General features: G+C 45.2%; 1 protein-coding gene across 1 annotated transcript in view; it reads right to left on the bottom strand.

Moving 5' to 3' along the window:
* The window catches only part of LOC140737426 (vitellogenin-like), a 114,684-nt gene that overhangs the window by 67,036 nt on the left and 24,090 nt on the right, over window positions 1–23,558 (bottom strand). The window contains 6 exon segments of the mRNA XM_073063913.1: window positions 2,453–2,554; window positions 3,237–3,361; window positions 14,093–14,190; window positions 15,069–15,286; window positions 17,358–17,576; window positions 17,705–17,830. Of these exon segments, the coding sequence (XP_072920014.1) occupies window positions 2,453–2,554; window positions 3,237–3,361; window positions 14,093–14,190; window positions 15,069–15,286; window positions 17,358–17,576; window positions 17,705–17,830 (888 nt within the window).

The following is a 23,558-nucleotide window of genomic DNA, read 5'->3' as shown; positions in this document are numbered from 1 at the left end:
TAATGGTACTGGTAATCTTTGCTTAATGGTATTGGTCCATGGCATAAAAAGATTGAGAACTTACATTGGAAGCTTACAAAATTATTAGAGGCATAGACAAGGAAGACAGAGTCCTTTTTCCCAGGGTGTAAATGGTGTAGACTGGAAGACATTCACTTAAGATGACCGAAGGAAGGTTTAAAGGAGATCTGCTGGGCAAGTTTTACACACAGAGTGGTGGGTGGCTAAAATGCGCTGTCAGGGGTGGTGGTGGAGGCAGATATGACAGAAGCATTTAAGAGAATTTTAGATGGTCATCTGAATATTGGTACAGACATATTTATTTAGGATGGTTGAGAAATTGGTAGCTCGGGTTGAGGCGCTTGATGTTGCAGTGTTACAGAGCTTGGCATTTAGCTTGCAGACATTTCATCACCAGTCAAAGTGACAACCTCAGAGCACAGTTATTGGTGTTCCTCTGCAGGACTGCTCGTATTTTTATAGGCCCCCATTTGCTTGCCCCGGTCCTGACTGGCCACCGCTTCAGTTGACCTTTGAATTCTACTGTTTCACATTTCTTTGGCTCTTAGGGGTTCATACATGGTGTTTATTTTGATATGCAACACACACAAAATGCTGGTGGAACGCAGCAGGCCTGGCAGCATCTATAGGGAGAAGCGCTGTCGACGTTTCGGGCCGAGACCCTTTGTCAGGACTAACTGACAGGAGAGATACTAAGAGATTTGAAAGTAGGAGGGGGAGGGGAAAATGCAAAATGATAGGAGAAGACCAGAGGGGGTGGGGTGAAGCTGAGAGCCAGAAAGGTGATTGGCGAAAGCGATACAGAGCTGGAGAAGGGAAAGGATCATGGGACGGGAGGCCTAGGGAGAAAGAAAGGGGGAGGGGAGCACCAGAGGGAGATGGAGAACAGGCAGAGTGATAGGCAGAGAGAGAAAGAAAAAGGGAGGGGGAAAAAAACAACTAAATATATCAGGGGTGGGGTAAGAAGGGCATTAACGGAAGTTAGAGAAGTCAATGTCCATGCCATCAGGTTGGAGGCTACCCAGCCGGTATATAAAGTGTTGTTCCTCCAACCTGAGTGTGGCTTCATCTTGACAGTAGAGGAGGCCATGGATAGACATATCAGAATAGGAATGGGACGTGGAATTAAAATGTGTGGCCACTGGGAGATCCTACTTTCTCTGGCGGACAGAGCGTAGGTGTTCAGTGAAACGGTCTCCCAGTCTGCGTCGGGTCTCACCAATATATAAAAGGCCACACCGGGAGCACCGGACGCAGTATACCACACCAGCCGACTCACAGGTGAAGTGTCGCCTCACCTGGAAGGACTGTCTGGGGCCCTGAATGGTGGTGAGGGAGGAAGTGTAAGGGCAGGTGTAGCACTTGTTCCGCTTGCAAGGATAAGTGCCTGGAGGGAGATCGGTGGGAAGGGATGGGGGGGATGAATGGACAAGGAAGTCGCGTAGGGAGTGATCCCTGCGGAAAGCAGAAGGGGGGGGGGAGGGAAAGATGTGCTTGGTAGTGGGATCCCGTTGGAGGTGGCGGAAGCTACAGAGAATTATACGTTGGATCTGGAGGCTGGTGGGGTGGTAGGCGAGGATATGCTTGTTTTCAGAGTTATCATGCCTGCTTCGTGCTTGCCTGCATCGAAACCTGTGCAGTGTTCCAGTTAAAGTGGAGTCCTCTTTGGTCTTTGTGAACCAGTGGATCCTGTCTCCACGTCACCATTTTGTGTTCCTGCAAAGAAGTGGAGAGCTCACGTCCTGTCTGGGCATCATGGTTCATATGTTGCATTCTCCACACGTGATCCTGTACACCACATTGCTTTTGTCTGTTGTCTTTACTGGTACCTTGGTTCTTGAGCAAGCTTCCTTAGAGATGTTATTTGTTTGTGAGCTATTGCGATGCCATGAGGTCAGAGCAATCAAGCTGTATTGCCACATACAACGAAAAGCCTGTCTTGCATACCGTTCACGTGGATCATCTGATTACAGTGCAGTGAGGTAGCACAAGGTCAAATATTAACAGAATGTAGAATCAAGTGCAACAATTACAGAGAAAGTGCGGAGCGGGTAGTCAATGATCATAACGAGGTGGATTGTGTTGGAGGAATGGAGAGATATGGGTCATTTATGGATAGAACTAGTTTAATTTAGCACCACAGATGGGCCTGTTCCTCTGCTTTACTGTTCCATGTTCTATTTTCCTTCCTACTCTCTGTACTCATCCAGAAATTGCTAAACCTCTAAACTTCCAATTTTGGGGAAAAACATCAATCCAGTGCAATCTTTGCCTAGGTTTGTAGAAATTAAGGGAATCAAAGGATTTGGGAATAGTTCGGAGAAAGTAAGGCTGATACTGAATGGGACAGCAAGGATAAGAGAACAAATCGCCTGAAGGTCTAATCCCACTTAGCTGCTCTAACACTGGCGCTCTGCCAGCTTGATCTTACCTTATTTAAAATGCGTTGGATTTGCTTCATGTCGGGAATTCCCTGGACCTTCTCCCGATTTTTCATGATCGCTTCCTGGAGACCTTCCATTCGTAAGCCAACCTGGTGAGGAATAAAGCAAGGAACATTTTCTCAGGGTGGGGGATGGGGCACGAGCATTTGGAATTCATTATCCTCGGGAAGCTGTGGAGAATTGAATTGATATTGGGAATAATGGGATGGGGAATCCTGGGGACTCCAGATAAAAGGAGATCAGGCAAGAAACCAGAAAGAATTGGCAAGTTATTTCAGGGGTGGCAGAGTAGAGTTGTGGTTAGGATTCCTGTATGTTTTACAATTGTTCAATGCCACCGCTGTCTGTGAAGAGTTTCTATGTTCTCCCCGTGACCACGTGGCTTTCCTCCTGGTGCTCCAGTTTCCTCTCACATAACAAGGACATACAGGTTAGAGTTGGTAAGTTGCGGACGTGCTCTGTGGCTCTGGAAGTGTGGCCATAGTTGTGTGCTGGCCCCAGCACAACCCTTGGACTGTGCTGGCAGTGGTTCATGCTTTCTGGTTTCTGTATCTTCTGCCCAGTGGGAGAGGGGAGAAGAGATCATGTCCGGGGTGGGTGGGTCTTTGATTATGTAGGCTGACTTAGTGAGGCAGTAAGTGCATGGAAGGGAGGCTGGCTTCCATGATGTACTGAGCTGTGTCTGCAACACACTCTGTAGTTATTGCAGTCACATGCTGAGCAGTTGCCGTACGAAGCTGTGATGAACTGACCAACTGAAGATGACATTACCTCCAAAAGATCTGCAAAGACTCCCAACGTGTATCCTGAAACCTTGGCTGCTGCTACGGATGGAATAAGGCTCCCCACATCCTTCATAAGGACAACTTTAGTAGATGCTCCTGCCATCAGTTTATCTACACCACAAGGAGAAAGAGCTAATTAACCAAGTGCTACCACTCGTTAACAGGATAACAGAGATGTTAATAGAGTGAAAGAGCCCAACTTGTCCATGCCAAATTAGGCACCATTTTTATCGTCACTGGGTCTGAATTCTGGGACGTCCTCCCAACAGCACCTTCACCAAAGTGAATGCAGTCATTCAGCAAAATGTGTGACCATTATCCTCTCAAAAGAAGTTGAAGTCATGGAGCTACACAGCACAAAAACAGTCCATCGTGCCCATGCTGACCAAGTGCCCACTTGATATTTTCCCACTTGCCGATATTTGATCCATAACTTTCCAAACCTGTCCACACAACAGTCCAAATGACTTTCAAATATCATTATTTTACCTGTCTCAACTACTGTCCATGTACACACCCTCCTCTGCATGAAGAGGCTGTGACTGGTAAGGTAGTGGCGAACATGGTTACTGCGGCCTCTCCAACTCCAACCAAAGGTGTAACTGTTCGCTCTTAACGTCGTGTTAACAATTGCAAGACACTGATAGATGCTAAAAGCATCAAGTACAGCAGGTCAGCCTCGTCAGTGAGTTGCTGGCTGAACTTGTAGACCACTTTGCTGTCCGCTACATGAAGGCATCAGAGTCTCACAAACAGTGAGAGCTATTTCCTTGGGTGTTTTTCTTATGATCGCAAGATCTTGTTGCACGTTGGTAATGCAGAATACTACAAGTCTGGTTCACTGGTTCGTTGGCGAGACCGATGGCAGAGGAGCCGCATGGCTTTGGGCGTAGTGTGGAACAAGCCCTCATGTCACGGGTCGTCTGTTCTAGCCATCTGGGGGGGAAAACGCTGAAGGTAGTGTTCATGCCAGATTGTGGGTGGCCCTTCCAGTGTTCACTCAGTGTAAAACAAACGGGATTGCGTTTGTCTGCAGCTGCTCTACTATGTGATGATCATTCTGCTGTGCACTTATTCCTTTCAACAATATCCACACACCACCACTCCACAGGACGACACACAGGGGCCTTTAGATCATTATTTCCACACACCACCACTCCACAGGACGACACAGAGGGGCCTTTAGATCATTATTTCCACACACCACCACTCCACAGGACGACACAGAGGGGCCTTTAGATCATTATTTCCACACACCACCACTCCACAGGACGACACAGAGGGGCCTTTAGATCATTATTTCCACACACCACCACTCCACAGGACGACACACAGGGGCATTTAGATCATTATTTCCAGACACCACCACTCCACATGACGACACAGGGGCCTTTAGATCATTATTTCCACACACCACCACTCCACAGGACGACACACAGGGGCACTTAGATCATTATTTCCAGACACCACCACTCCACAGGATGACACACAGGGGCATTTAGATCATTATTTCCACACACCACCACTCCACAGGATGACACAGAGGGGCCTTTAGATCATTATTTCCACACACCACCACTCCACAGGACGACACAGAGGGGCCTTTAGATCATTATTTCCACACACCACCACTCCACAGGACGACACAGAGGGGCCTTTAGATCATTATTTCCACACACCACCACTCCACAGGACGACACAGGGGCCTTTAGATCATTATTTCCACACACCACCACTCCACAGGACGACACAGGGGCCTTTAGATCATTATTTCCACACACCACCACTCCACAGGACGACACAGGGGCCTTTAGATCATTATTTCCACACACCACCACTCCACAGGATGACACACAGGGGCCTTTAGATCATTATTTCCACACACCACCACTCCACAGGATGACACACAGGGGCCTTTAGATCATTATTTCCACACACCACCACTCCACAGGATGACACACAGGGGCCTTTAGATCATTATTTCCACACACCACCATTCCACAGGACGACACAGAGGGGTCTTTAGATCATTATTTCCACACACCACCACTCCACAGGACGACACACAGGGGCCTTTAGATCATTATTTCCACACACCACCACTCCACAGGACGACACAGAGGGGCCTGTAGATCATTATTTCCACACACCACCACTCCACAGGACGACACAGGGGCCTTTAGATCATTATTTCCACACACCACCACTCCACAGGACGACACACAGGGGCCTTTAGATCATTATTTCCACACACCACCACTCCACAGGACGACACACAGACAGGGGACTTTAGATCATTATTTCTGATGCACCAATTGATGCACCATCAATAACTCACGCCGAGACTTAGGAAGTGAGATATCGGCTTTTATTGACTGAAGAACAACACTACATCCTGGGGAAAATGAGGGAGAGCAGCAGGCCACAGTTGCCTTTATACAGGGGTCTGTGGGAGGAGCCACAGGGGTAGTCAGCAGGGTCTTGGGAGGAGCCACAGGAGCAGTCAGACAGGTATATCTAGTTCACCACAATTTCCACACACCACCACTCCACAGGATGACACACAGGGGCCTTTAGATCATTATTTCCACACACCACCACTCCACAGGATGACACACAGGGGCCTTTAGATTATTTCCACACACCACCACTCCACAGGACGACACAGAGGGGCCTTTAGATTATTTCCACACACCACCACTCCACAGGACGACACAGAGGGGCCTTTAGATTATTTCCACACACCACCACTCCACAGGACGACACACAGGGGCCTTTAGATCATTATTTCCACACACCACCACTCCACAGGACAACACACAGGGGCCTTTAGATTATTTCCACACACCACCACTCCACAGGACGACACACAGGGGCCTTTAGATCATTATTTCCACACACCACCACTCCACAGGATGACACACAGGGGCATTTAGATCATTATTTCCACACACCACCACTCCACAGGATGACACACAGGGGCCTTTAGATCATTATTTCCACACACTACCACTCCACAGGACGACACAGAGGGGCCTTCAGATCATTATTTCCACACACCACCACTCCACAGGATGACACACAGGGGCCTTTAGATCATTATTTCCACACACCACCACTCCACAGGATGACACACAGGGGCATTTAGATCATTATTTCCAGACACCACCACTCCACAGGACGACACACAGGGGCATTTAGATCATTATTTCCAGACACCACCACTCCACATGACGACACAGGGGCCTTTAGATCATTATTTCCACACACCACCACTCCACAGGACGACACACAGGGGCACTTAGATCATTATTTCCAGACACCACCACTCCACAGGATGACACACAGGGGCATTTAGATCATTATTTCCACACACCACCACTCCACAGGATGACACAGAGGGGCCTTTAGATCATTATTTCCACACACCACCACTCCACAGGACGACACAGAGGGGCCTTTAGATCATTATTTCCACACACCACCACTCCACAGGACGACACAGAGGGGCCTTCAGATGCCTTGTGCAGGAAGGCACAGAGTTGACTGTACTTCCTAAGAAGGTTGGCGTCATTCAATGTCTGTAGTGAGATGCTGAAGATGTTCTATAGGTCAGTTGTGGAGAGCGCCCTCTTCTTTGTGGTGGCGTGTTGGGGAGGAAGCATTAAGAAGAGGGACGCCTCACGTCTTAATAAGCTGGTAAGGAAGGCGGGCTCTGTCGTGGGCAAAGTACTGGAGGGTTTAACATCGGTAGCTGAGCGAAGGGCGCTGAGTAGGCTACGGTCAATTATGGATAACTCTGAACATCCTCTACATAGCACCATCCAGAGACAGAGAAGCAGTTTCAGCGACAGGTTACTATCGATGCAATGCTCCTCAGACAGGATGAAGAGGTCAATACTCCCCAATGCCATTAGGCTTTACAATTCTACCGCCAGGACTTAAGAACTTTTTAAAAGCTATTATTAATGCTTTTTGAGATAGTGATTTAGATGCATATCATATTTTTTTACTGAGTTAAGTACTGTATGTAATTAGTTTTGCTACAACAAGTGTATGGGACATTGGAAAAAGTTGAATTTCCCCATGGGGATGAATAAAGTATCTATCTATCTATCTTTAGATTATTTCCACACACCACCACTCCACAGGACGACACACAGGGGCCTTTAGATCATTATTTCCACACACCACCACTCCACAGGACGACACACAGGGGCCTTTAGTTCATTATTTTTGTGTGAATGTATGTTTACGGGTCACCATCATTGTTATGTGCCATGTTGTATGACATGGGCGATCATGGGCTATGACCATGACTATAATTGTTCTGGGCAAACTTTTCTACAGAAATGGTTTGCCATTGCCTTCTTCTGGGCAGTGTCTTTACAAGACAGGTGACCCCTGCCATTATCAATACTCTTCAGAGATTGTCTGCCTGGCGTCAGGACTTGTGAACCACCAGCTGCCACCATGGCTTCACATGACTCTGATCCGGGAGCTGGACAGGTGCCCGAGGGTGGCCTGCAGGCCAGCGGAATACCTTATGTATCCTTTGCTGGAGACATACCTCCAACCTATCACCCAGTGTTTACCAGTATTGTAATTATATGTGCTAGATGTGCCTTGTGCTGTCTGTGACTGTTGGTATTGTGTTTTGCACCTTGGTCCCAGAGTAACGTTGTTTCATTTGGCTTTACTCAGGGATCTTCATGCATGGTTGAATGACAATGGATCAGCCCAAATGGTCAATGTGACCAAGATTCCCTGTCTAAGCTGGTTCCATTTTCCTACATCGGGGCCATACCCCTCTAATCTCATCTTCTCATTTTTTTATCCAGTCCTGATGCACAGTCTTAGCCTGAAATGTCAACTGTTTACTCTTTTCTGTAGATGATGCCTGATCTTCTGAGCTTCTCCAGCATTTTGTGTGAGTTGCTCTGGATTCCAGCATCTGCAGATGTTCTCGTGTTTGTCCCTCCAAACCTTTCCTATCCATGAACCTGTCCAAGTGTCTTTTAAATGTTGTAAATGTCCCTGTTTCAACCACTCCCTCTGGCAGCTGGCTCCATGCTCTCTAACGCTAGCTTGCAGGAGAGGTAATGCTGGAGGCGGTGTGACGCAGTGTCCATGTGGGAGTCGGTGCCGTACTCCATGTTCACTCAGTGGCAGACCATATAACAATTACAGCACGGAAACAGGCCCATCTCAGCCCTTCTAGTCTGTGCCGATGCTTACACTCACCTAGTCTCACTGGCCCGCACTCAGCCCATAACCCTCCATTCCTTTCCTGTCCACATACCTATCCAATTTTACTTTAAATGACAATACCGAACCTGCCTCTACCACTTCTACTGGAAGCTCATTCCACACAGCTACTACTCTGAGTAAAGAAATTCCCCCTCATGTTACCCTTAAACTTTTGCACCCTAACTCTCAAATCATGTCCTCTTGTTTGAATCTCCCCTACTCTCAATGGAAAAAGCTTTTCCACGTCAACTCAATCTATCCCCCTCATCATTTTAAATACCTCTATCAAGTCCCCCCTCAACCTTCTACGCTCCAAAGAATAAAGACCTAACTTGTTCAGCCTTTCCCTGTAACTTAGGTGCTGAAACCCAGGTAACATTCTAGTAAATCTTCTCTGTACTCTCTCTATTTTATTGACATCTTTCCTATAATTTGGTGACCAGAACTGTACGCAATACTCCAAATTCGGCCTTACCAATGCCTTGTACAATTTTAACATTACATCCCAACTCCTATACTCAATGCTCTGATTTATAAAGGCCAGCATACCAAAAGCTTTCTTCACCACTCTATCTACATCAGATTCCACCTTCAGGGAACTATGCACCATTATTCCTAGATCACTCTGTTCTACTGCATTCTTCAATGCCCTACCATTTACCATGTATTCCCTATTTTGATTATTCCTACCAAAATGTAGCACCTCACACTTATCAGCATTAAACTCCATCTACCATCGTTCAGCCCACTCTTCTAACTGGCCTAAATCTCTGCAAGCTTTGAAAACCTACTTCATTATCCACAACTCCACCTACTTTAGTATCATCTGCATAGTAACTAATCCAATTTACCACCCCATCATCCAGATCATTAATGTGTATGACAAACAACATTGGACCAATACAGATCCCTGAGGCACACCACTACTCACCGGCCTCCAACCTGACAAACAGTTATCCACCACTCTCTGGCATCTCCCACCTAGCCACTGTTGAATCAATTTTACTACTTCAATATTAATACCTAATGATTGAACCTTCCTAACTAACCTTCCGTGCCGAACCTTGTCAAAGGCCTTACTGAAGTCCATATAGACAACATCAACTGCTTTATCCTCATCAACTTTCCTCGTAACCTCTTCAAAAAATTCATTAAGATTTGTCAAATATGACCTTCCACGTACAAATCCATGCTGACTGTTCCTAATCAGACCCTTTCTATCCAGATATAAATTAGCAAAAAAAAGCAGCACAACTGAGGACTGGGAGAAATTCAGAAACCAGCAGAGGAGGACAAAGGGCTTAATTAGGAAAGGGAAAAAAGATTATGAGAGAAAGCTGGCAGGGAACGTAAAGACTGACTGTAAAAGCTTTTATAGATATGTGAAAAGAAAAAGATTGGTCAAGCCAAATGTAGGTCCTTTACAGTCAGAAACAGGTGAATTGATCGTAGGGAACAAAGACATGGCAGACCAATTGAATAATTACTTTGGTTCTGTCTTCACTAAGGAGGACATAAATAATCTTCCGGAAATAGTAAGGGACCAAGGGTCTAGTGAGATGGAGGAACTGAGGGAAATACATGTTAGTAGGGAAGTGGTGTTAGGTAAATTGAAGGGATTAAAGGCAGATAAATCCGCAGGGCCAGATGGTCTGCATCCCAGAGTGCTTAAGGAAGTAGCCCAAGAAATAATGGATGCATTAGTGATAATTTTTCAAAACTCCTTAGATTCTGGATTAGTTCCTGAGGATTGGAGGGTGGCTAATTTAACCCCACTTTTTAAAAAAGGAAGAGAGAAACCGGGGAATTATAGACCGGTTAGTCTGACATCGGTGGTGGGAAGAATGCTAGAGTCGGTTATCAAAGATGTGGTAACAGCACATTTGGAAAGAGGTGAAATCATCGGACAAAGTCAGCATGGATTTGTGAAAGGAAAATCATGTCTGACGAATCTTATAGAATTTTTTGAAGATGTAACTAGTAGAGTGGATAGGGGAGAGCCAGTGGATGTGGTATATTTAGATTTTCAAAAGGCTTTTGACAAGGTCCCACACAGGAGATTAGTGTGCAAACTTAAAGCACACGGTATTGGGGGTATGGTATTGATATGGATAGAGAATTGGTTGGCAGACAGGAAGCAAAGAGTGGAAGTAAACGGGACCTTTTCAGAATGGTAGGCAGTGACTAGTGGGATACCGCAAGGCTCAGTGCTGGGACCCCAGTTGTTTACAATATATATTAATGATTTAGATGAGGGAATTAAATGCAGCATCTCCAAGTTCGCGGATGACACGAAGCTGGGCGGCGGTGTTAGCTGTGAGGAGGATGCTAAGAGGATGTAGGGTGACTTGGATAGGTTAGTTGAGTGGGCAAATTCATGGCAGATACAATTTAATGTGGATAAATGTGAGGTTATCCACTTTGGTTGCTAGAACAGGAAAACAGATTATTATCTGAACGGTGGCCGATTAGGAAAAGGGGAGATGCAACAAGACCTGGGTGTCATTGTACACCAGTCATTGAAAGTGGGCATGCAGGTACAGCAGGCGGTGAAAAAGGCGAATGGTATGTTGGCATTCATAGCAAAAGGATTTGAGTACAGGAGCAGGGAGGTTCTACTGCAGTTGTACAAGGCCTTGGTGAGACCGAACCTAGAATATTGTGTGCAGTTTTGGTCCCCTAATCTGAGGAAAGACATTCTTGCCATAAAGGGAGTACAAAGAAGGTTCACCAGATTGATTCCTGGGATGGCAGGACTTTCATATGAAGAAAGACTGGATCGACTAGGCTTATACTCACTGGAATTTAGAAGATTGAGGGGGGATCTTATTGAAACGTATAAAATTCTAAAGGGATTGGACAGGCTAGATGCAGGAAGATTGTTTCTGATGTTGGGGGAAGTCCAGAATGAGGGGTCACAGTTTAAGGATAAAGGGGAAGCCTTTTAGGACCAAGATGAGGAAAAACTTCTTCACACAGAGAGTGGTGAATCTGTGGAATTCTCTGCCACAGGAAACAGTTTAGGCTGGTTCATTGGCTATATTTAAGAGGAATTTAGATATGGCCCTTGTGGCTAAAGGGATCAGGGGGTATGGAGAGAAAGCAGGTACAGGGTTCTGAGTTGGATGATCATACTGAATGGCAGTGCAGGCTCGAAGGGTCGAATGGCCTACTCCTGCACCTATTTTCTCTGTTTCTATGTTTCTATAATTATATATACCATTTCTAAGAGTACTTTCCATTAATTACCCACCACTGACATCAAACTGACAGGCCTATAATTGCTAGGTTTACTCTTAGAACCCTTTTTAAACAATGGAACTACATGAGCAATACACCAATCCTCTGGCACCATCCCTATTTCTAATGACATTTGAAATATTTCTGTCAGAGCCCCTGCTATTTCTACACCAACTTCCCTCAAGGTCCTAGGGAATATCCTGTCAGGACCCGGAGATTTATCCACTTTTATATTCCTTAAAAGTGCCAGTACTTCCTCCTCTTTAATTGTCATAGTTTACATAACTCCCTACTTGTTTCCCTTACCTTACACAATTCAATATCCTGCTTAGTGAATACCGAAGAAAATAAATTGTTCAAAATCTCCCCCATCTCTTTCAGCTCCACACATAGCTGTCCACTCTGATTCTCTAAGGGACCAATTTTATCCCTCACTATCCTTTTGCTATTAATATAACTGTAGAAACCCTTCGGATTTATTTTCACCTTACTTGCCAAAGCAACCTTGTATCTTCTTTTAGCTTTTCTAATTTCTTTCTTAAGATTCTTTTTACATTCTTTATATTCCTCAAGCACCTCATTTACTCCATGCTGCCTATATTTATTATAGATCTCCCTCTTTTTCCGAACCAAGTTTCCAATATCCCTTGAAAACCATGGCACTCTCAAACTTTTAACCTTTCCTTTCAACCTAACAGGAACAAAGATTCTGTACCCTCAAAATTTCACCTTTAAATGACCTCCATTTCTCTATTACATCCTTCCCATAAAACAAATTGTCTCAATCCACTCCTTCTAAATCCTTTTGCATCTCCTCAATGTTAGCCTTTCTCCAATCAAAAATCTCAACCCTGTGTCCAGACCTATCTTTCTCCATAATTATATTGAATTATGAAGAAGGATATATATGGTATATGATATATATGGTATTGTGATCACTGGACCCAAAGTGCTCCCCAACACATACATCCGTCACCTGACCTATCTCCTTCCCTAACAGGAGATCCAACACTGCCTCTTCTCTAGTTGGTACCTCTATGTACTGCCACAAAAAACTATCCTGCACACATTTTACAAACTCCAAACCATCCAGCCCTTTTACAGAATGGGCTTCCCAGTCTATGTGTAGAAAATTAAAATCTCCCACAATCACAACCTTGTGCTTACTACAAACATCTGCTATCTCCTTACAAATTTGCTCCTCCAATTCTCGCTCCCCATTAGGTGGTCTATAATGCACCCCTATACGTGTTACTACACCTTTCCCATTCCTCAATTCCATCCAAATAGTCTCCCTAGATGAGCCCTCTAATCTATCCTGCCAAAGCACCGCTGTAATATTTTCTCGGACAAGCAATGCAACACCTCCTCCTCTTGCCCCTCCAATTCTATCACACCTGAAGCAACAAACTCCAGGAATATTTGGTTGCCAATCACACCCCTCCTGCAACCATGTTTCACTAATAGCTACAACACCATATTTCCAGTTATCAATCCATGCTCTAAGCTCATCCACCTTTCTTACAATGCTCCTAGCATTAAAATAGATGCATTTAAGAAACTCTCCACCTTTTCTTCTCTGTTTATCCCTAACAATGTGATCAACTTTATTATCTTTTTCTTCCTTCTCCCTTACATCTTCGGGAGGCAAGCTGGATTGCATTCGTCTGCTGCAGGCTTGCTCTTGCCGACAACATCCAAGGCTATATTATATTTTTATATATATATAGTGTTCTTTGTGTGAATGCATGTTTACTGCTATCTTATATGTACTATATGTGTCTTGTGCTGTGTCCTGTCAGAAATGAGTTTTGCACTTTGACCCCAGAGGAACACGGTTTCATTTGACTGTATTCAAAGGTGTTCATGTTGAATGACAATTAAACTTGAAATTAAACTTGCCCCTCAGATCTCCTCAGCTTAAAACTATCCCCTCAGGTTTTTTGTTTCATTTCCATGGGGAAAAGACTGAAAGCATTCACCCCATCAATACCCCTCATGGTTTTATGCCCCTCTACATCACTCCTAGACTCCAAGGAATAAAGTCCTAGCCTGTCTCACTCTAAGTCAGACAACATCTCGCAAACAAGAGAGAATCTACAGATGCTGGAAATCCAAGCAACACACAAAATGCTGGAGGAACTCAGCAGGCCAGGCAGCATCTACGGAAAAAAGTACAGATGATGTCTCCAGCCAAAACCATCCTTGCAAATCTTCTTGCACTTTTTTCCCCAGTTTAATATTGTCTTTGAACTTGGGAATTAGTCAGTAAGAGTTGAGTTATAAATACTTGCCTTGACAATGAACAAGATAAGTAATAAATAAAAAATAACAGACCGTGACCACACTTACAGCTGAACACATCAAGATGAAAACCGTGGCTGAACTGCAAGCCAAGCCGGTCATATCTGGCCTCCAAGAGTTTCAAAGCCATCTTGCTAGCAGCAGCCCTGTCATAATGAACAGGAGTTATGTTAGAACCAAAGACCATAAAACATAGAAGCAGAATTTGGCCATTTGGCCCATTGAGTCTGCCCCCCACTCCATCATGGCTGATTTATTGTCCTTCTAAAACCCATTCTCCTGCCTTCTCCCCATATTGGCTCAAGCCCTGACTAATCAAGAACCTACCAAATTCCACTTTAAATATACACAATGACTTGGCTTTCACAGCTGTCTGTGGCAATGAATTCTTCATGTTCACCACCCGCTGGCTAAAGAAATGTTTCCTCATCTCTGTTCTAAATGGACATCTCTCTGTTCTGAGACTGTGCCCTCTAATCCTAGACTCTCCTACTCTACTAAACTTCATCTTCACATCCACTCTTTCTATGTTCAATAAGTTTCATTAAGGATCCCCCTCCCCCCATTCTTCTAAACTCCAGCAAGTCAGGCCTGGAGTTAAACACTTCTCGTATGTTAACCCTATCATTCTCTAAAACCTCCTCTAGACCCTCTCCAACACCAGCACAACTTTTCTTAGATAAGGGGCCCAAAGCTGTTCACAATACTCCAAGGGTGGTTTGATCAATGCTTTATGAAGACTCAGCGTCATAACCATGCTCTTACGTATATTCGAGTCCTCTCGAAATGACTGCTAACATTGCATTTGCCTTCCTTACCACCGATTCAAGCTGCAAGTTAACCTTTAAGGAATCCTGCACGAGGATTCCCAAGTCCCTTTGCACCTGTGCTATCCTAATTCACTCCCAGTTTAGAGAAAAGCCCTTGTCTCTATTCGTTCTACCAAAGTGCATGACCGTACACTTCCCTAGGCCAGAAGTCTTATCAATAACATGCTCCCCTCCAGCTGGAGCCATGAACTCACAGGCGGTTGTGGGATGGGAGGGAACTTCTTGACAGTGATCTTAGCAGAGAGTAGGCAAAACTTGCCACCTGCAAGTTGGTCTCCTTCAGCAAAGAATTGGCGAGAATGAGCACAGCGTTCAGAGGAGGCTTGGTATACAGGTAGACCGCACAAGCAGACATTCTTAGTTCAGGGTGATTTTGTTTGTTCATAAATACCCACAGGGTTACAGATTGCACCTGTATCAACAGAGGAACAGAGTCATTCTTGCAACAACACAGGAGATTCTGCAGCTGCTGCAAATCCAGAGCAACACCTGCAAAATGCTGGAGGAACTCATCAGATCAGGCAGCATCTATGGAGAGGAATTAACAGTCAACCATTAATCTGCCTAGTCCCATCAACCTTCACCCAGACCATAATCTTCCATAACCCTCCCATCCATGTGCCTATCCAAACTTCTCTCAAATGTTGAAATCAACCCCACATCCACCACTTGTGCTGGCAGCTTGTTCCACACTCTCGTCAACCTCTGAGTGAAGAAGTTGGTGGGTCCTCAGCTGGCTGATCTAGGATCCATGTATTCTGGTGCAGTGCGGGCCAGAGTAAGTGGTGGTTGTTGTTTGTGGATGGGTCTTTTGGTTGTTCATAGACGTAGAAAACTACAACAGAGAAACAGGTCCTGTGGTCCACCTAGTCCATACCAAACCATTAATCTGCCTAGTCCCATCGACCTGCACACAGGGGCCCTGTTACCCCTCCCATCCATGTACTTATCCAAACTTCTCTTAAATGTTGAAATCAAACTCTCATCCTTCACATCTACTGGCAGCTCGTTCCACACACTCACCACCAGTGAGTGAGTAAATTCCCCCTCAGTTTCCCCTAAAGCATTTCATCTTTCAGGTAAGGCAGCAAGGAATAAACAGTTGACATTTTGGGCTGGGACCCTTCATGAGTTCTGCACTCCATCTTCCTCGCCTATCAATTCCCACCAAATGCGACCCTTTATCACATCCACCCATCACCTCCCCAGCCTCTGCTGCTATTCCCAGTCCCCCCTCCTCCATCTGCCTAACATCCCCACAACCCCTCATCCCACTCTGGATCCACCTGCCAGCTCTTGCCCCACCCCTTCCCCCATCTCTTTATACCAGTTTCTCTCTCTGTCTCCCACTCCTGACGGACTGTCTCAATCTGAAACATCGGCCGTCCCTTTCCCTCCACAGATGCTGCTTGACCTGCTGAGTTCCTCCAGCTGCTAGTGTATTCCTTTAAGTTACAGAATCACACACCATAACCACAGGCTATTCAGCCCATCACAACCACACTGACCAGTGGGCACCCATCAGTGTTATTTCCATCTCCCAGCTCATGGCCCAAGGAGTGTTCTGCTTGGACAATTCTAAGGCTTGACTGGACTCTTCTGAAACACTGTCAGTGATTCTGCTGTCATCACTCTCTTCAGCAGTGCATTCCAGGCCTTCAGCACCATCTGGATGAAGGAAGTTCCTCTCAGACCTCCTCTAAATCTCTTTCCCTTTACCATAATGTGCAGAATTAGGCCATTCGGCCCACTGAGACTGTTCAACCATTCAATCATGGTTGATATTTTTTCTTCACCCGCTTCTGCCAATAACTGTTCACCCACTTCACAGTCACAGGCATATCAATCTCTGCCTTAAATACAAGGCAGCATGGCAGTGTAGTGTCATTACAGTGCCAGTGACCAAGGTTCGATTCCCGCTGCTCTCTGTAAAGAGTTTGTACGTTCTCCCCACAACCACATGGGTTTCTTCTGTGTGCTCTGGTTCCCTCCCATAGTCCAAAGACATATGAGTTAGTAGATTAATTTGTCACATGGGTGTAATTGGGTGGCACAGGCCAATTGGGTAGGAAAGGGCTACTTAATAATATATTATTCTTTAATTACATCACTTATTATTATTAATTGCTATTATATTACTAATAAATAAATATTGGCCTCCAGAGCCCCCTAGAATCCACAGATTCACCACCCTCTCACTAAAGAAATTCCTTCTCATCTCTGTTCTAAATGGACATCCTTCTGTTCTGAGGCTCTGCCCTCTGGTCCTTTACTCTGCCACTGTTGGAAACATCTTCTCCGTGCCCACTCCGTCTATACCTTTCAATATTCAATAGGTTTCAATGAGATTCTTTTTAATCCATCGAGTTCAGGGAAGAAACTGTTCTCCTCTAGTTCTATTTACATTAATACTGAGACAGTAAACCAAATGAAGATGGCAAATGCCAGCTTAATCGTTGCAAGCTATTAATTTTCCTTGTTACCTTTGTTGGGTCTTTCCTCAGAATGTTACGCAGCGCCATGACAGCGTCGACTTGGATTTTGAGCGGGACATTGGCGGCTGGTGCTTGGGAGCCGGGTAAGAGTTTCACGATGTGCTTCATGCTCTCTGGCTGCCCTGCGTTGCCAATTGCCTTCAGAGCAAGGGTCATGTCCTCCTCATTGCCCTGAGCAGCAGAGTCCATCAGAAAACTGTGGAGCAGCTGTGAGAAGAGAGCCTCCGTGAGAGGGATTACTGGAGTCATACCGACAGGGGAACTGTGTGGGGTGTGGGGTGGGAGGGGGCAGTGACGGTGAGGAGAGGGTGGGAGAAGGCCTCCGATCAGCTTACCGTAAGCACACTGCTGGGACATGTTGGCTGGTCTGCACAGTACCGGTATACCATCGAACCGTAGCCCAGGAAAACAAGCGGGCGAAGGACAGGTGACTGTTGCACTTGGATCATAACCAGTAATTGCTAAGACAGAGGCAAACTAGTCAGTAGTTAACTGTCAGTTCAAACACTAACCTTGTTAATAATCTATTGGACGGAAGATACAAAATCCTGAAAGCACGTACCACCAGGCTCAAGGACAGCTTCACTGTTATAGGACTATTGAACAGCCCCTTAGCACCATAAAATGGACTCAATCTCAGATATTTCTTCATGGCTTGTGCACCTTGTCTATCTGTATTATTCTTTCGCCTCAACACTGAACCGATTCATAATCGATAGACTTGCTGTGTAGGATTCCAACTCATGTTTTCACTTATAAATAAATAAATTTTTTTGTGTATTTGCACTATTTGTCTTCTTTTATATGTCGGTTGTTTGTCAGTATAGCTACAATACCACTACAGCTGTGAAGATCCCTGCTGCACCTGATGACCCTGTGATCTCTGTCTCAGAGGCCGATGTTAGGCTGTCTTTAAAGACAGTGAACCTTCGGTCCCAATGGAGTACCTGGTAAGGCTCTGAAAACCTGTGCCAACCAACTGGTGAGAGTATGCAAGGACATTTTCAACTTCTCGCTGCTATGGGCGGAAGTTACCACTTGCTTCAAAAAGGCAACCAGTGCCTAAGAATAATAATGTGGGCTGCCTTAATGACCATCGCCTGGTAGCACTCACATCTACAGTGATGAAATGCTTTGAGAGGTTGGTCATGACTAGACTGAACTCCTGCCTCAGCAAGGACCTGGACCCATTGCAAGTTGCTTATTGCCACAGTAGGCCGATGGCAGATGCAATCTCAATGGCTCTCCACACGGCTTTAGACCACCTGGACAACACAAGCACCAATGTCAGGATGCTGTTCATCAACTATAGCTCAGCATTTAATACCATCATTCCCACAATCCTGATTGAGAAGTTGCAGAACCTGGGTCTCTGTACCTCCCTTTGCAATTGGATCCTCGACTTCCTAACCGGAAGACCACAATCTGTGCGGATTGGTGATAACATATCCTCCTCACTGACGATCACCACTGGCGCTCCTCAGGGGTGTGTGCTTAGCCCACTGCTCTACTCTCTTTATACCCATGATTGTGTGGTTAGGCATAGGTCAAATAGCATCTATAGATTTGCTGATAAATTAACCATTGTTGGTAGAATCTCAGGTGGTGATGAGAGGGTGTACAGGAGTGAGATATGCCAACTAGTGGAGTGTTGTCGCAGCAACAACCTGGCACTCAACATCAGTAAGTTGAAAGAACTGATTGTGGGCTTCAGGAAGGGTAAAAGGAGGAACACATACCAGTCCTCATAGAGGGATCAGAAGTGGAGAGAGTGAGCAGCTTCAAGTTCCTGGGTGTCAAGATCTCTGAGGATCTAACCTGGTCCCAACATATCAATGCAGCAATAAAGAAGGCAAGACAGTGGCTATACTTCATTAGGAGTTTGAAGAGATTTGGTACGTCGACAAATACACTCAAAAACTTCTATAGATATATCATGGGGAGCATTCTGACAGGCTGCATCACTGTCTGGTGTGGGGGGGGGGGGGGTGTTGGCTACTGCACTGGACCAAAAGAAGCTACAGAGTGTTGTAAATTTAGTCAGTTCCATCTTGGGTACTAGCCTACAAAGTACCCAGGACATCTTCAAGGAGCGGTGTCTCAGAAAGGCAGCGTCCATTACTAAAGAACCTCTATCACCCAGGGCATTCCCTTTTCTCACTGTGACCATCAGGTAGGAGGTACAGAAGCCTGAAGGCACACACTCAGCGATTCAGGAACAGCTTCTTCCCCTCTGCCATCCGATTTCTAAATGGACATTGAACCCTTGGACACTACCTCACTTTTTTAATAAACAGTATGTTTTTTCCACAATTTTTAATCTATTCAATGTACATATACTGTAATTGATTTACCCATTTATTATTTCTTCTATATTATGTATTGCATTGAACTGCTGCTGCTAAGTTAACAAATTTCACAACACATGCTAGTGATAATAAACCTGATTCTGATTCAAGTCTTTATGTCTAGATTTTCAGTGATTCTATTGTATTTCTGTGTTTCATTGTGAATGCTTGTAAGAAAATGAATCTCTGGATTGTACCTGATGATGTATGTGTACTTTGAGTTTTCTCTGTAATTTCTTCAAGAGGACCACAACCTTGTTGTGGTCTGGAGGCTACCATGCCTCCAGAGAGCTGGAGCCAGGACTTGTGATTTGTCATTTGGTAGCATCACCAATGCCAAACAGGTCAAAGGGTAGAAGCCAGACTAACAGTTGTCCACTGGTCCTCCACATCTGGGTGATTTAGCTTAGGGCTAACAACCTTGACTGGTAAACAAAATTCTTCAGAAACACCAATGAAGAATCCTTCTACACCTGAGTGAGACAATATTCCTGAGTCTCCACCTGGGACTTGCATGACTGACAGCAGTGAAAACAAAGAGGAAACTACTGGCACGAGACAGAGGCCTTGAACATTGAACAATGGAGGACCTTCATTACTGCCCTGAATGCCAGAAGTGTAACAGGCAGTAAGTTTCTCTCTACCTGCAACATTATAATCTGCACCCAGGTATTGCTTTTCATTTGTACTACTTCAAAGAAGCTGTAGAGAGTAGTGGACTCAGCCCGATACTTCACAGATGCTTCCTGACTTGCTGTGCATTCACAGAATTTTCTCCTTGTATCTCCATTGTTTCCTGATTTTCACCATTTACAAAGGTACTATCCTTTCCTTTATCAGCACTGAAATGAATGTGTTCACATTTGAAATCCATTCAGACAAGTTTGCTGATATCCATTTGGGACAACTTTACTAAACAATTCCAAACATCAATACATTTCAGTAAGTTGGTGTTCAAACTTCACAGTGTAGAGAAGTGTATGGTCATGCACTTTGGTACAAGGAATAAAAGTGTAGACTATTTTATAAATGGAGTAAATTCAGAAATCAGAGGTGCAAAGGGACTTGGGACCCTTTGTGCAGGATTCCCTAAAGGTTAACTTACAGGTTGAGTCGTAGTAAGAAAGGCAAATGCAATGTGAGCATTCATTTCGAGAGGACTAGAATATAAAAGCAAGGACATAATGTTGAGGCTTTATAAGGCATTGGCCAGACTGCACTTGGGATATTGTGAGCAGTTTTGGGCCACTTATCTAAGAAAAGATGTGCTGACATTGGAGAGGGTCACAAGAATGATTCTGGGAATGAAAGGGTTAACACATGAGAAGTGTTTAATGCCACCAGGTCTGTATTCATTGGAGTTTAGAAGAATGAGGGGGGATCTCGATGAAACCTATCGAATATTGGAAAGGCTGATTTGGAGAGGCTGTTTCCTGTAACAGGAGAGTCTAGGACCAAAGGACACAGCCTCAGTATAGAGGAACAACCACTTAAAACGAAGATGAGAAGATATTTCTTTAGCCAAAATCTGTGGAATTCGTTGCCACGAATGGCTGTGGTGGCAAGTCATTAGGTATATTTTAAAGCTGAGGTTGGTATTTTCTTGATTAGTAATGGGGAGGTTACAGGTAGGAGACAGGAGAAAGGGTTAAGAGGGATAATAACACAGCTGTGATGGAATGGCAGAGCAGACTCGATGGGTTTAATGATCTAATTCTGCTCCTATTAATTGAATTTATGAATTCAAATTTGAATTGAATTGACTTTATTTCTTACATCCTTCATATATGAGTAAAAATCTTTACGTTACGTCTCCATCTAAATGAGCAAAGTGCAATCATAATAATTTATAATAAATAGAACAGTCAATGAATTGTAGGGGGTCCATTGTGGGTGGTAGCAAGCTGCAGATGTAATCCTTGACCAGCTTCTTAAAGCATTTGCTTATTATCGAGGTGAGTATGACAGGACGCCAGTTACCTTGGTCTTTTTTGGTACAGGGACAGTGATGGATAATTTGAAGCAGGAGGGTGATCTACACTGGGAGAGGGAGAGATTTAAAATGTCAGTAAACATATTTGCCAGTTGTGCTGTGCACTTCCTGAGTACTTGCTGTCCCGGAGCCTGTTGGTCCTGGCTTTTATGCTGCGGTACCACCTCCCAGATGGTAGCAGCTGGAATAGATTGCGTTTGGGGTGACTCGGGTCCCCAGTGATCTTACAGGCCCTTTTTACACACCTGTCCTTGTAAATGTCCTGAATCATGGGAAGGGACCCAACAGCTTCTTCCACCAGACCATCAGACTCACGTTGATTTGAGTGTACTCTATATTACACCCCTCTGACTCTCAATACAGGAGCCCCTCAGGGCTGTGTACTGAGTCCCCTCCATTACTCCCTGTAAACCCATGACTGTGTCGCTACCCACAGCCCTAATCTGCTAATTAAATTTGCAGACAGCACTACATTGATTGGCCTTATCTCAAACAATAACGAGGAGGCCTCAGGAGAAGAAGTCATCTCTCTGACACAGTGGTGTCAAGAAAACAACCTCTCCCTCAATGTGGCAAAACCAAAGGAGCTGGTTGTGGAGAGGCTGTTTGTTCTCCAGGAGGAATGGAGACGGGCTAACCCCTATTGACATCAATGGATCTGGGGTTGAGAGGGTGAACGGCTTTAAGTTCCTCGGCATACACATCACTGAGGACCTCACGTGGTCTGTACACACCAGCTGTGTGGTGAAAAAGGCACAACAGCACCTCTTTCACCTCAGACGGTTGAGGAAGTTTGGTATGGACCCCCAAATCCTAAGAACTTTCTACAGGGGCACAATTGAGAGCATCCTGACTGGCTGCATCACTGCCTGGTATGGGAACTGTACCTCCCTCAATCGCAGGACTCTGCAGAGAGTGGTGCGGACAGCCCAGCACATCTGTAGTTGCGAACTTCCCATGATTCAAGACATTTACAAGGACTGGTGTGTAAAAAGGCCCATAGGATCATTGGGGACCCAAGTCAGATGTGCTGGGCTGTCCGCACCACTCTCTACTTCTGTGTCAGAGAGATGACTTCTTCCCCTTAGGCCTCCTCGTTATTGTTTGAGATAAGGCCAATCAATGTAGTGTTGTCTGCAAATTTAATTAGCAGATTAGGGCTGTGGGTAGCAACACAGTCATGGGTATACAGGGAGTAAAGGAGGGGACTCAGTACACAGCCCTGAGGGGCTCCTGTATTGAGAGTCAGAGGAGTGGAGGTGAGGGAGCCCACCCTTATCACCTGCTGGTGATCTGACAGGAAGTCCAGAATCCAGCTGCACAAGGCAGGGTGAAGGCCGAGGTCTCTGAGCTTCTTGTCAAGCCTGGATGGAACTATGGTGTTGAATGCTGAACTGTAGTCCAAGAACAGCATTCTCACATAAGCATCCTTCTCCAGATGTGTAAAGATGGTATGCAGAGCTGTAGCTATTGCATCTTCTGTTGATCAGTGGTGTTGGTATGCGAATTGTAGGGGTCCATTGTGGGTGGTAGCAAGCTGCAGATGTAGTCCTTGACCAGCCTCTCAAAGCATTTGCTTATTATCGAGGTGAGTATGACAGGACGCCAGTTACCTTGGTCTTTTTTGGTACAGGGACAGTGATGGATAATTTGAAGCAGGAGGGCGATCTACACTGGGAGAGGGAGAGATTAAAAATATCTGTAAACACATCTGCCAGTTGTGCTGCGCTTATCCTGAGTACCCGCCCTGAGATGCCGTCCAGTTCCGCAGCCTTGCGACAGTTCACTCGTTGGAAACATCTATGTACCTCAGCCTCAGAGATGACCAGGTCGCAGGCTGTAGCGGTG

This window comes from Hemitrygon akajei, chromosome 12 (genome assembly GCF_048418815.1).
Source record: "Hemitrygon akajei chromosome 12, sHemAka1.3, whole genome shotgun sequence".
Taxonomy (NCBI): domain Eukaryota; kingdom Metazoa; phylum Chordata; class Chondrichthyes; order Myliobatiformes; family Dasyatidae; genus Hemitrygon; species Hemitrygon akajei.
This window is presented reverse-complemented; position numbering and strand designations above follow the sequence as displayed.